Genomic DNA, 15,241 nt, shown 5'->3' on the forward strand with positions numbered 1-15,241 from the left:
ATCCTTTCCGTGGACCAAACAATAATCACTTTATAAAGCTGGATTAATATTTTAAGACATAGAACCTCAGCTATCCTTGTAGCTAGCAAAGCTACTTTTGATACTGTAAATGACACCTGTCATGGTGACTTCAAGTGTAATCACAGAACCATAAAATAGTAGAGTAGTTGAGGTTGGAAGGGATCTCTGGAGACTGTCTAGTCCAAACCCCCTCCCAACCCTCGCTCAAAGCGGGATCAACCAGAGCAAGTTGCTCAGAACACCGTCCAGTCAGGTTTTGAATATCTTCAAGGATGGGGACTCCACAACCTCTCTGGGCAACCTGGTCCAGTGTTTGACCACCCTTAGAGTAAAAAAGTTTTTTTCTTAGAGTTTAAACGGAATTTCCTATGTTTCAATTTGTGCCCATTCCCTCTTGTCCTGTCACTGGGCACCACTGAGAAGAGTTTGGCTCCATCTTCAATACATCCTCCCATCAGGTATTTAGACATATTGATAAGATCCCTCCTGAACTTTCTCTTTTCCAGGCTAAACAATCCCAGCTCTCTCAGCATCTCCTCCTATGTCAAATGCTCTAGATCATCATAGTGGCCCTTTGCTGGACTCACTCCAGTATGTCCACATCTCTTGTACTGAGGATCTCAGAACTGGACACAATACTCCAGGTGTGGCCTCCGAGCTGAGACTAGAGGGGAACAATCACCTCCCTTGACCTCCTGTCAACACTGTTCCTAATGCAGCTCAGGATACCGTTGGCCTCCTTTGCTGCAAGGCCACGTTACTGGCTCACGTTCAGTTTGTTGTCCACCAGGACCCCCATGTCCTTCTCTGCAAAGCTGCTTTCCAGCCAGTCAGCCCCTAGCCTGTACCGGTGCGTTGTGTTATTGCTCCTTAGGGGCAGGACTTGGCATTTCCCTTTGTTGGACTGCATGAGTTTCCTGTCTGCCCATTTCTCCAGCCTGTTGAGGTCCCTCTGAACGGCACAACAGCCATCTGGTCTATCAACCGCTCCTCCCAGTTCTGTATCATTGGCAAACTTGCTGAGGGGTGCACTCTGTCACATTGTCCAGGTCATTAATGAAATTGTTAAACAGTATTGGCCCAAGGATCAACCCCAGGGGACACCACTAGAGGCTGGCCTCCATCTAGACTTTATGCTTCTGATCACAACTGTCTGGGCCTGGCAGTTCAGCCAGTTTTCAGTCCACCTCACTGTCCACTTATCTAACCTGTACTTTATCAGCTTGTCTATGAGGATGTTATGGGGGACAGTGTCGAAAGCCTTGCTAAAGTCAAGATGAACAGCATCCGCTGCTCTCCCCTTGTCCGCCAAGCTAGTTGACTCATTGTAGAAGACTTATCATATTGGTCAGGCATGATCTCCCGCTCCTAAATCCAGGCTGATTCCTACCAAGCACCTTCTTTGGAAATGGCTTCCAGGACTATTTTCTCCATCATCTTCCCAGGAATAGAGGTGAAGCTGACCATCCTGTAGTTCCCCAGATCCTCCTTCTTGCCCTTCTTGAAGACTAGAGTGTCATTTGCTTTCTTTGAGTCCTCAGGAATCTCCCCTGATCACCATGACCGTTCAAAGATAATTGAGAGTGGCCTCGCAATGACATCAGCCAGCTCCCTTAGCACTGATGGGATGGGTGCATCCCATCAGGTCCCATGAACTTGTGCATCTTCGGTTTGTTTAAATGTTTCCCTAACTGGGTCCTCCTCTATTGAAGAGAATTCTTCCTTGCTGCAGACTTTCCCTCTGGTCTCAGAGGCCTGGGATTCCTGAAGGCAATCCTTACCAGTAAAGACTGAGGTGAAGGCGGCATTCAGTACCTCAGTATTCCATCAGGTCCCCCACCTGATTCAGCAGCAGGCCCACATTTTCTCTGGTCTTCATTTTGCTGCTGATGTACCTGTAGAAACCCTTAATGTTGACCTTCACATCCCTCACCAATTTCAACTCCAGGTGGTCTTTGGCTTTCCTAGCCCCATCTCTGCACACTTGGACAGTGTCCCTGCATTCCTCCTGGGTCACTTGCCCCTTTTCCCAGCTCCTGTATGCTTCCTTTTCGTGTTTCAGTTTAGTTGGGAGCTCTTTGTTTGTCCATGAAGACCTGCCACCTTTGCTTGATTTCCTGCTCATTGTGATGGACCATTCTTGAGCTTCAGGAGGTGATCCTTGAATATCAAACAGGTCTCCTGGACCCCCTCTGCTCTCCAGGACTGTCTCCCATGGGATTCTTCCAAGCAGGTCCCTGCACAGGCCAAAGTCTGCTCTCCTGAAGTTTTGAGTTGTGATCCTGCCATGTGCCTTGTTCCCTCCTCTCAGTATTCTCAACTCCACCATCTCATGGTCAATGCAGCCCAGGCTGCCCCCCCAACCTTCACATCACCGACCACTTTGTAAGAATTGTAAGAAAAGCTTCCTTGTTTGTAAGAATTGTGTCCAGCAGAGTGTCTCTCCTTCAGCCCTGTTTTGCTGATTACAAGCTCTCTCTTTTCCATAACACCCTGCACCCTTTGCTTGCCAACCCATTCCACCACTCCCTCGCTTGATTGTGGGTCGTCATCTCCCTCCTCTGTCATTTCTAGTCTAAAGTTCTCTTCACCAAGCTGGCCAGCCTGTTGGTAAAGATGGTTTTGCCCCACTTGGTCAGGTGGATCCCATCTCTCTCTAGCAGTCTTCAGTCCTTAAAGAAGGGTCCCCATGGTCGTAAAATACAAATACCAATTGTCATCCCCAGCTGGGCAACCAACTGTTGACCCAAAGGATCCTTCCGTTCCTCCTCAAGCCCTTGCTTCTCACTGGAAAGATCAAGGAGAACACTACCTGGACCCCCATGCCCTTGACCATTGACTCCAGATGCACGTAGTCACACTTGATATGCTCCAGGTCTCCTCCGGCAGTATCGTTGGTGCCCATGTGAAGATTCGCAAGTAGCAATAGTCTGAGGGATGAACAAACCTTGGCAGTATCTCCACAGCATCCCGTCTCCAACCCCCAGCAAGCAGTAAACCTCCCAACACATCAGGTCAGGTCAGCAGATGTGGGCCCCCGTCCCCTACAGCATGGTATCTCCCACTATTGTCACTTGCCACTTCCTTCTGGTGCTGCTGCATGGCTCAGACTTAGTTAGCTCGAATGCTTCATTGGACAGAGTTCCCAGACCCTCATCTGCTGTGAGGGTACTGAACCTGTTCTTTAGTTGGAGATATGCAGGTGGAGCAGGAGCCTTCTTCCTGTTGCCAGAAGCCACAAGCTTCCAGCCTTCACCATTTCCTAACCCAATAAGCACAGGCCACCTGATCCTCCTTCAATGCAGCTGAGGGCTCAGGCTACAGGGTCTCGAAAAAGATCCAGTTGATCTCTTTCTCACTGTCTCTGATATCACGTAGTCTGCTGACCTCTTCCAGCACCTCCTTGGCAGCTGCCAACTGTACCACTGCACACCTCCTGCAGGCAAGGAAACCGTCTCACTCTGCCCCAGCCTTAGTGAGAGACCCCAGGCACTCATTGTACTCTGAGAGCTGCATCTTCCCTCGGGAGTTCGGTCTGGATTGAGGCCTCTGACATTATAGGGATAGTTGCTCTGATGGCTGGAGTTGGTGCCCTGTGACACATTAACACCGTTGCTCAGGACATGGATGCTGTTCTCTGCAAAGTTTCTGGTCCCCTTCTGAGCAAAGTGCTGCATGTTAGCTGCCTCTGTTAGCTATGCTGTAAGAACCAACTCAGGAAAATATCTGCCAGTACTGCTTTGTAGAAATACCCCACCATAGGCAGTTTTCTTTTTCTCTGGATAATCAGAAAGTTACCAACAGCAGGTAGCCAAACAAATGGGAAAAATGTATTTAATTTAGTAAGGATGTAAACTGATAATTCTATTTTTATGACTTTCATCTTTTTTTTTTCTTTTCCTGATTTTCAATATTGGGGGGATGAGGAATAATCCTCAAAACCTACTCTGTCACATAACTTCCTAATAAATATTACCATAAAAGAAATTAACAGTGAGGAAAAACCTTTTTGAAAAACAAGCTCTATGTAAAATTTGGTCAGTTGAAATTTTTGTGAAAAGCTTTTAGTGGCCACAAAATGGATGAAAACCTACTGTGTAGGAAAAAGCCCAAATTCTTTGTTTAAAAAGAAGTCAAACACTCTTTACCTGAGTCAGGAGTAACATTGATTATTATCTAATGATTCTAGCAAAAGACCAGAGCCACTGTCTTTTCTCTAATAATACAGTGTTTAGCTAGAAAGAGGGAATACTATTTATTTAGAACTTAGAATTCCTCTTTCTTCATAGCTAAAGACTTTTTTTTTTCTTTTTTAAATCAGGATGACACTGAGCTGCTGCTTTCCACACATATTTTTTAAAACAGATCATCCTGTAATACAGTGGGGTGAAAAAGATCTTATGTTAGGTGTTTTACATAGCATTTGTCCAGAAAAAAATAATAATTCCTTAAAGAACTAAATATCATTGACACATTATTTACAGTATTCCTTATACTTTGACTCTTATCCTGAAGGTAATAAATTAACATGAATGAATGCTTAGTTAATTAGTAAGTGCATACAAAAAATGTTTATGTAGAAGCATAAGTGGGTTAGATGATTGACAGTGCAAAAGAGTGTTTGTTCTTTGCCTGGAAACCTCAAGAAAGAAAAAGAAAGGAAAAAAAAAAAAGACAAAAAAGCCTGTTCCATGGAGCTCATACAGAAGTTAAGAAGTTTTATAAATCCAAATTAAATTTCAGATGAGCATCCACATTTGGGGGCAGTTACATAAACTAGTTATCACTACAAATTTGAAGAAAAGGATGCTGTGAAAAATAAAATATTTCTTTCTTTATAAGTAAATTGGCTAACTTTGCTAGCGGAAGCTCCTAATTACAGAATTAATCAATTACTCAAGTTGAAAAAGAGCATTTCTCACATTAGGTGACTTCCATTAACCATTCATTCTTACTCTACAAAACATGGTGTTTTGCCTCATAAACAAAATCCAGTCTTTACTTGCACTGTTTCTTCTTAGATGGGGGGGGACGGACAGACGGGACGACGACACACGACTCATTTAAAGATAATATGATCTCCCTTTTCTAGTTTTTTCTTCTTCATTACTGTAGCAGCACTCGTTCTTCACCACCAAGATTTCACAGCAGTAAGAGCAATCCTACCTTCTGTTAGTTAAACACATTCTTATATATTGCTTATTGATACTGTCTTTGAACACTGCACATTGCATTTTGTTCTTCGGAACTAAAATAAACAGCATGTTGGCAATGGTTTGGGGTACTTTGAGCTTACTTGAGGAAACCACAGTATTACAATAATTGCCATTTCCTGCAGGTCTTCGCTCTTTAAAAGCAAAAGCACTCAGGCAAAAACTGAAGGTGGAAAATTAATGATGGAAGCTTTCAGGAGATAGGAAACAATTGCTGCAATTACTGATGTACCTGTAGGAATGCCAAAAAGAATTTTCACTGCTGATCATAAGGTTTTTTTAAAGGGTCTTAGGTGAAGTGTCCAGTTCTGTTTGTTAAATCAGAAACTAAATAATTGTTACATAATATAGAATCAAAGAATAATTCAGCTTGGAAGGAACCTCAGGAGGTCTCTAGTCCAACCTCCTGCTCAAAGCATGGTCAATGCTGAATTCAGACCAGTTTGCTCAGGGATTTACCCACTCAGGTCTTGAAAAGATCTAAGGATGGAAACTACACAAACTTCTCTGGACAACCAGTTGCATTGCTTAACTGTCCTCCTGGGTTGCTTGTGCCCCGCTTTGTTGTCCCTCTAGCAGATATTGGGGTTGTTCAAGTCTCTCATGAGAACCAGAGCCTGCGAACATGAGGCTTATTCCAGTTGCCTGAAGACAACCTGTATTGGTTTTACATGGCAAGGTATTGGTAGAGGTGGGGGGTGCAGGGACAGCTTCTATGAGAGGACACCAGAAACTGTCCCCATGTCAGAAGGAGCCAGTTTCAGCTGGCTCCAAGATGGACCCACTGCTGGCCAAAGTCTGAGCCAATCAGAGACAGTGGTAGCACCTCTGTGATAACATATTTAAGAAAGGGTAAAGTCTGCTGCACAACAGCAGCTGGGAGAAAGGAGTGAGAATACGTGAGAGAAACAACTCTGCAGACACCAAGGTCAGTGAAGAAAGAGGGGGAGGAGGTGCTCCAGGTGCCAGAGCAGAGATTCCCCTGCAGCCCGTGGTGAAGACCATGGTGAAGCATGAAGGTCATGAAGGACTGTCTCCCGTGGGAGGGACCCCACACTGGAGCAGGGGAAAGAGCATGAGGAAGAAGGAGAAGGCAGAGACAAAACATTATGAACTGACCGCAACCCCCATTCCCCATCCCCATGCACCTCTCAGAGGGAGGAGGTAGAAGAGTTGGGAGCAAAGTTGCGCCTGGGAAAAAGGGAGGGGTGGGGAGATGGTGTTTTTAGATTTGTTCCTATTCCTCATTATCCTACTCTGTTTAATTGGCAATAAACTAATCTCCCCCAAGCCAAGTCTGTTTTGCCTGTGACAATAAATGCTGAATGATGTCCCTATCCTTATCTCGACCCATGAGCTTTTCATCACATTTTTCTCCCCCATTCTGTTGAGAAGTGATAGAGCAGCTTGGCGGGCACCTGGCAGCCAGCCACGGTCAACCCACCACAAGACTTCATCTACTTCCTCCCGATCAGGCAGTCTGTATCAGATACCCACATCATCACCCACGCTGGTATGTCATCTAATCCAGACCCTTAAGCTCTCAACTGGCTTATCATCCATCCCTAGACAAATCTCCATGCATTCCAGATCCTCTTTCATATAGAGCACTTTCTTGGCTTGTTTTCCCTAAAGATTCTGCATCCATCCATTGCAGCATCAACTTGTATGAGCCATTCCACAATATCTCTGTGATCCCTGAGGTCATAGCCCTGCAAGTGATCAGAGACATCTAATTCCTCCTATTTTCCCCCATGTTGCATGCATAAGTGTGCAGGCACTTTGGAGAGGCATCCAGTCGTACCAATTTCCCCAAAAGGGCATGAAAGCTTTCCCATAATGCTGATCTCCTGACACTTCCTTAGTTATGTGCATATGCTTGAAGTGGTCCACTTTCAACCCTGTTTTGTTGATTATGAGGTCCCTCTTGCTTACCCCACATCCTTTGCTTGCCCATCCAGTGACTATCTATGACTTCCTCACTTGACTGTTGGTCATCCCTTCCACATCATTCCTAGTGTAAAGCTCTCCTTGCCAGGTTGGCAAAGCTGTTTGTGCCCCACTTGGTCATGTGGATTCGGTCTCTCCCTAGCAGTCCTCCATCCTCAAAGAGGATCCCATGGTCATAGTGGCAGAAAGTCTAGTTGGAGGACAGTAAATAGCAGTGTACCCCAGTGATCAATACTGGGTCCAGTACTGTTCAATGTCTTCATTAGTGATCTGGATGATGGGGCAGAGCGTACCCTCAGCAAGTTGGCTGATGACACAGAACTGGGAATAGAGGCTGATACATCGCAGGGCTGTGCTGCCATCCAGAGGGACCTTGACAAGATGGAGAAATGGGCTGAGAGGAACCTCATGCAGTTCAACAAGGGGAAGTGCCAAGTCCTGCCCTTGGGGAGGAACAACCCCACGCACTGGTACATGCCAGGGGGGCCACCCATCTGGAAAGCAGCTTTGCAGAAAAGGACCTGGGGGTCCTGGTGGACACCAGGTTGAACATGAGACAGCAATGTGCCCTTGCCACAAAGAGGGCTAACGGTATCCTGGGATGCATTAGGCAAATTATTACCAGTAGGTCCAGGTAGGTGATCCTTCCCCTTTATTCAGCACCAGTTGAGTACTGTGTACCTGGAGTCCTGTGTCCACTTCTGGGCTCCCCGGTACAAGAGAGACATCGACATACTGAAAAGAGTCCAATGATGGGACATGAAGATGATTAAGGGAATGGAGCATGTCTCCTATGAAGAAAGGCTGAGAGAGCTAGGACTCTTTAGCCTAAGGAAGAGAAAGCTTGGGGTGGGAATCTTCTCAATGTATATAAATACCTGAAGGGAAGGTGCCTAGAAGATGGAGTCAGGCTCTTTTCATTGGTACCTAGTGACAGGACAAGAGGCAATGGGCACAAAAAGAAATACAGGAGGTTCCATCTGGCCATAAGGCTCTTTTACTATGAGGGTAACTGAGCACTGGAGCAGGTTGCCCAGAGAGATTGTGGAGTCTCCCTCCATAGAGATATTCAAAAGCCATCTGGACATATTCCTGGGAAACTGGCTCTAGGTGGCTCTGCTTGAGCAGGGGGTTGGACAAGATGACCTCCAGAAGTCCCTTCCAACCTCAACCATTCTGTGATTCTGTAAAAACTGAAAACCTTGCTGCCAGCACCAGTCACACCCCCAATTGTTGACCTGCAGGATCCATCCACTCATCCTCAAGCTCTTTCCCCTCACCAGTAAGATCAAGAAGAACATTAACGAGCCCCCCCTGTCCTTGTCCATTTCCCCCAGTCATATAGCCACACTTGACACTTTCCAGGTAGGTTTCCCCTTGGCAGTATCATTGGTGCCTACATGGAAGAGCAGCAGAGATGAATAACCTGAGGGCCAGAGAAGCCTTAGCAGGATTTCAACCATGTCCCACATCCAAGCCCACCTCCCTAAACAATTGGTCAGTTCAGCACGTGGGAGTCTCCATGCCCCTCAGTAGTAAGTTACTCACTACTTCATGACTCAGGTTCACCCAGCATCGATGTTTTGTTTGACAGACCTCCCAGCTCCTCATCTGCTATGAGGGCACTAATTCTATTTTGTAGTTGCAAATCTTCAGGTGGAGGGGGAGCCTTCCTCCCGATGCCAGAGGTCACAAGCTTCCACCCTCCACCATCACGGGAGTCTCCACTTCCCAACCCAATAAGCACAAACTCTCCTGCCCCTTCAGTACAGTTGGGGGTTCGGGCTCTTGAAGCTACAGGATTTCAGAGGAGAACTGGTCAATCTCTTTCTTATCATCTCTGATGCTATACAGTCTGCTGACCTCCTCCCGTAACTCCTTTACATGGCAACACAGATCCTTAACAAGCACACACCACCTGCAGGCTATAAGACTATCTTCTACTGCCCCAGCATCAGCAAAACCCCAGGCACATCCTACAGCCCGAGACCTACAGAACTGTATCCTCTTTCTGGAGCTTCACCTAGACCAAGGCCTCTGACGCTCCAGGGACAGTTGCCCTAACAGCTGCTGGAGACCATTTCCTGTAACAAACTGCTGACTGTTCATTGTGCTCTAGGCTGGCGCTTATATAGGCCACTCCTAGTATTTGCTGAAAGGGTGCTTGACTGTACCTAATCAGGAGTCAGCTGGAACAAAAGCTCAATGCCCTCTTTAATCAAGAACACCTGACAGAACCTGTTAAAACTGCTAGAGCTTGCTGGAAATCGGTCTCCTGTAGCTAGGAAGATGCAGTTAAGGAGCACTTAAGCCTTCTAGATGCACACAAGCCCATGGGACCAGGTGGGATGCATCCAAGGGTGCTGAAGGAGCTGACTGATGTCATTGCAAGGCAACTCTCTATCATCCTCAAAAGGTCGCAGCAACTGGGGGAAGTTCACGATGACTGGGAAAAAGTCATATCACACGCTTCTTCAAGGACAACTAGGAGGATACCGGGACCTACAGGCCAGTCAGCCTCACCTCAGTCCCCAGAAAGGTTATGGAACAAATCCTCCTGAAAGCTATTTGTAAATACATGAAGGACAAGAAGGTGATTGGGAGCAGCCAACAGGGATTTACTAAGGGCAAATCATGCCTGACTAAACTCATTGCTTTCTATGACAAGGTGACTGGCACTGTGGACAAGGAGAGGCAGTGGATGTTGTATACCTTGACTGAAGAAAGGCCTTTCACACAGTCTCCCATAATCTCTGTATCACCAAACTTTTGAGATAGGGGCTGAATAAGTGAACAATAAGGTGGGTGGAAAAATTGCCTAGACTGCTGGGCTCAAGGAGTTGTCATCTGTGGTGCAAAGTCCAGCTGTGGGCCAGTAACTAGCGGGGTCTCTCAGGGATCAGTACTGGGACCAATGCTGTTTAAGGTCTTCATTAGTGACTTGGATGATGGGACAGAATGCATTCTCAGCAAGTTTGCAGATGACACCAAATGGGAGGGGGGGTGTGTGTGCTCTATATGCTGGAGGTCAGAGGGACCTGGAAAGGCCAGAGAAACGGACTGATGGGATCCTCATGAAGTTTAACATGGACAAATGCCATATCTTGCATCTGGGAAGGAATAATCCCATGCAGCAATATAGACTGGGGGGGGGGGCTGACTCTCTACAGAGCAACTTTGCAGAGAAGAACCTGAGGATCCTGGTGGAAAGCAAGCTGAATATAAGCCAGCAGCATTTTGACTGTTAGATTTGTGTGTCTGTCACTGTGCTTTCTTCTTTCCATCCACTGGTCCTTGCAGAAAAGTGGACAAATGCATCCTGGGCTGTGTTACCAAGAGTGTAGCCAGCAGGCTGAGGGAAGTGATCCTTACCCTCTGTTTAGCACAGGTGAGACTGTATCTGGAGTCCTGTGTCCAGTTTTGGGCTCCCTGGTACAAGAGAGATGTGGACAGACTGGAACAAGTCCAGCAGAGGACCACAAAGATGTTCAGGGGGCTGGAGAACATAACATATGAGGAGAGGCTGAGAGAACTAGGCCTGTTCGGCTTGGAGAAGATAAGGTTCAGGGGATACCTTTTTGCTCTCTACAACTACCTGATGGGAGGATACAGAGAAGACAGAGCCAGACGCTTCTCAGAGGTGCACAACAATAGGACAGGAAGAAATGAATGCAAGTTGTAATATGGGAAGTTCTGGTTAGGTATTAGGAAAACACTTTTTTTCCATGAGGGTGGTCAAATACAGGAACAGAAAGGGTGTGGAACCTCTATCCTTGGAGGTGTACACGACTTGATGGGACAAGTCCTTGAGCAACCTGATCTAATTAGACCTGCTTTGAGCAGAGGGTTAGACTAGATCACCTCCGGAGTTACCTTACAACCTAAATTTTTCTATGATAAATTATCAACTATACTAAAATACAGTTTACAGATGGATGAAATAGCACTACAAGTTATGTTGTGTCAGCCAGCTCCTCCTTCCATCTCCTTTTAAGGTACTATCTATAAATGAAATCATTAGCAGTTATATCAGGAAAATCATATAGGCATCATCTCCTGTACGGAGGCAACTTTTCTGGTCAGTGTTTTTATTTTGGTTTGGTTTTTAAAGTTCTTTTTCCCAGGCAACCACGCATTTTGGCTCTTTGTTAGATTTGTATGTCTGCCACCATACTTTCTTCTTTCCACCCACTGGTACTTGGCTCTTGCCTTTCCAGTCACTTTCATGAGCTCTTTATCTAAGACCAGAACCCTTTCCTGCTTACTGGATCATAGTTAACCAGCCAACTCATGTTTTCCTTTCCTCCTCACTGACTGGCCCTAGTTGCTGTTTTCACGTGTAAATGAATTCTGGGAGGGCTTGAGGGTTCTGTTGGAATCAGGCTAGCACATGGCTATAAAAGGAGAATGAAAGAATATCCATGTTAATAGTCATAGAACATTTTCCATTCCCACCGCAGGTTTAGTACTTGCTCCTTTCAATGCTTTAATAGGATAGCTTCCTTCAACCTTATATCCTAGCCCTGTATATGGAATAGAATAGACTTTTTGTTCATAGATTAGGCACTAGAACCCAGAGTTGACATAATTAATAGCAGAAGCAACAGCTGCAAAGAGATGCCCCATTTAGGACCACTTGGAGCACATCCATTGGTCTTTGGAGCATTTAACATATAAATAGGGTAAAACAAACATAATCCTCTGCTTAATATATTTGAGCTATAAACTCAGGCAAAATTTCATGAGCGGCAATAAACCACACGCTCCCAACATCACTGCTTGGTTTCATGTCCATAATTGAAAGAGTAGAAGTACTAGAGCGTTTAAAAGAAAAGCTTACACAAGGGTGGATGAAGAAATATATTTTCTTCTGTCTCAACAGTTCAGTGTCTTTGGCCGACATTTTTCAAAAACAAGTTAGCCTGATAAGGCATCCTACATAGAAATTTTCAGTCTCTGATTACAGTTTAACAATGTTATGAGCGACTTTCAGTTTTTACAGTATCTTAAACAAGGACACATTGGCACATTGGTCATTGTTAATAATAAGCACATCTTAACAGACCCATTTAAGACAGAAGATTGATTAGATAAGAGCAAAGAAAATCAGCAAATTTTGCAAAAAGCCTTGAAGGTTGGCTTTCCAGTGCCATGAACAGTATTCCACAGAGAATGATACAAACCAAGGTAAACAAAGCACGTGAAACAGAATATTCTAAGAGACAAGCAAAAAGACATATTCTCATTCCTCTCCCTTCCTTCCTTTGGAAAGAAATTAAATATGTATCCATTACACTAAACAGTAAAGAAGTTACATAATTGTTTTCTGTAAGTAATGACTGCAGCTGCCTCAGCAATTGCCAGTAGAATTTCAACCAGAAGAACAGGAGGCCCACACAAAGACTTCTTTATTACACAGATGATCATATTATAACAAATTTAGATAATCCTTCCTATCAGCATAACTTAAAACTTGTCCATAAACTTAAGTTTTTTCCCCAAACAACAAAATGCTTCACACTATGTTCAACTGTAACAATTACCTGAATTCATTTTAGATTAATTCAAGTGGTGTGAATTCAACTTGGCTTTGCCCAAATAATGATTTAATAAGACAAAAAATAAAGTTTTTGTTTAAACATTTTTCTTTGCTACTTAAAATACAGTAGTCCATATGATGTCTTTAAAAGAATGTGCATTTAACTTCTTATTTTAGTAATCATTCTAATTTTGATCAATAACCAACTTACATTGTTCCATTTGTGTAGACTGTGTCACTTCCCTCCACATACTGAACTTGGGCTGGGTAGACATGCTGTACCTGTTGCACAGTCTGTACTTGCTGTACCTGTAAACAAGAACACCAGAAATATAGGATAGTTTACCTTATAAAAAGAATGACTAGTGCTTTAGTGCATCTAATGGTTTCTAAACAATACTCTCAGTCACGGGACATCCCTGTTCTCACAATTACTAAATAACACAAAATGTAATTTTGTGCTGCATGTCTGTAATACGCTATGTGGAGTACTAACATTGGAGATGCATTCCCTTGAGCGTATGGGTACTTTCAATGCCAAAGACAGAACAATCTGGAAAGCACAAGAATAAGAACTATATGCTTCACACCAAGCTTAGGAACTATATTTAGTAAGGAAGAAAACTTCTTTTGGTCATCTATATGCTTCTTTTATGTGGTTTGGTTTTTTTTTTTAACTCAAATTTAACTATATATAATATAAGCCACTAAATTACAACTTACATGTGCTGTTAACAGGGTGTGAACCTTTGACCTGTCAGAGTAGGTCCTAAAAAAATTCAGTGTAATCCCAGAAGAGTCTGGTTCTCATGCATGTGATGTATCATCTAAGTGAGCTCTTTAAGGACATTCTAGTTTGAACACCTTCATCATCCTCACTACATTCTATAAAATTCCTATTCCTCCTTTTCCACTATTAATTCATATACTTTGAAATGAGATTCTGAACTTCATTATTAATGTAATGGTTTTGGCTGGAATATAGTTAAATTTCTTCATAGTAGCTTGTATGGGGCTATATTTTGGATCTGTGCTGAAAACAGTTTTGATAACACAGGGGTATTTTAGTTATTGCTGAGCAGTGCTTACACAGCATCAACACTTTTTCTGCTTCTCACATTGCCCTGCCAGTGAGTAGGCTGGGGGCGCACAAGAAGTTGGGAGGGAACACAACCCAGACAGCTGACCCCAACTGACCAAAGGGATATTCCATACCATATGACATTGTTATGGTTTAACCTCAGCCCACAAGTAAGTAGCTCACTCACTCCTCCCATACCCCAGTGGGATGGGGAGGAAAAATCAGGAAAAAGGTAAAACTCAAGGATTGGGATAAGAACAATTTAATGATTAAAATAAAATATGAGGGGAAAAAACAAAAGAACAATAATAATAACAACAATTCTAATGAAAAGGAGGGAGAAGGGGAGAGGAATAAAATCCAAAGGGAAGGAGGAAAAAACCAAGTGATGCACAATACAATTGCTCACCACCTGCTGACTGACGCCCAGTCAGTCCCTGAACAGCAATCAGCAGGCCCTGGCCCACTCCCTCCAGTTTATATACTGAGCATGATGTCCTATGGTATATAATATCCCTTTGGCTAGTTTGGGTCACCTGTCCTGGCATTGTCCCCTACCAATTTCTAGTGCCCCTCCAGCCCTCTGGCTGGCAGGGCCTGAGAAACTGAAAAGTCCTTGACTTAGTATAAACATTACCCAGCAACAACTAAAAATCATCAGTATGTTATCAACATTACTCTCACACCAAATCCAAAACACAGCACTGCACTAGCTACTGAGAAGAAAATTAACTCTATCCCAGCTGAAACCAGTTTCAGCAACAAAACTAGGGGGAAGGTTGGCAGGGAGGCTGATGCTCGGGGACTGACTAGGCATCAATCGATTGGTGGTAAGCAATTGTTTTAATTTGCGTCACTTATCTTTCTTGGGTATTATTTTTCTCTCTTTGGGTTTTTTTTCCTCTTTTCCTTACATATTATTATTATCATTATTAACATTGTTTTTTAAATTAATAAACGGTTTTATCTCGATCCACGCGTTTTCTCGCTTTTGCCCTTGCAGTTCTCTCCCCCATCCCACCAGGGGGTGGTCGTGTGAGCGGCTGTGTGGTGTTTAGTTGCCATCTGGGGTTAAACCACACCTAAGGAAAAAATTATATGAAAACCTTTAATTCTGAAAAAAACCCACATTACTTTGAATAGACTGTTCAAGCGTGACAGAAAACCAGATGTTTCTGTCAGTCAGCAGTAATGAGATGTACTCTTTTTGATGGTTAAATAGAAAAATCAGCAGTTTGCTGATTTTCCATGTGAACCGTTACAGAAATTTACATTGGCCTGTCATTCCTTAACAGTGTTCCTGAACTATAATTTCCCAAATTCAAAAAATACATCCCTTATCATTAAGGCAAGATAAAACTATGTACAGCATTTTGATTTTAGATAAAAAAGTGTTTGCATTAAAAGTACTAATAAGGTTAAGAGAAAAATACCAGG

The 15,241-nt window shown here is 43.9% G+C and overlaps 1 protein-coding gene across 3 annotated transcripts in view; it reads right to left on the bottom strand.

Annotated features, from left to right (window-relative positions):
- The window catches only part of LOC119140829 (transcription factor RFX3-like), a 173,406-nt gene that overhangs the window by 82,088 nt on the left and 76,077 nt on the right, over window positions 1–15,241 (bottom strand). For all 3 annotated transcript variants that reach the window (XR_005101740.1, XM_037372463.1, XM_037372464.1), the window contains exon 3: window positions 12,935–13,032. Coding sequence is in view for 2 of the 3 variants with exons in the window: in XM_037372463.1 (XP_037228360.1) it covers window positions 12,935–13,032 (98 nt within the window). In the remaining variant the exon portion in view is untranslated. The remainder of the gene's footprint in view (window positions 1–12,934; window positions 13,033–15,241) is intronic.

The sequence above is a fragment of the Falco rusticolus genome, chromosome W (assembly GCF_015220075.1).
Source record: "Falco rusticolus isolate bFalRus1 chromosome W, bFalRus1.pri, whole genome shotgun sequence".
NCBI lineage: Eukaryota > Metazoa > Chordata > Aves > Falconiformes > Falconidae > Falco > Falco rusticolus.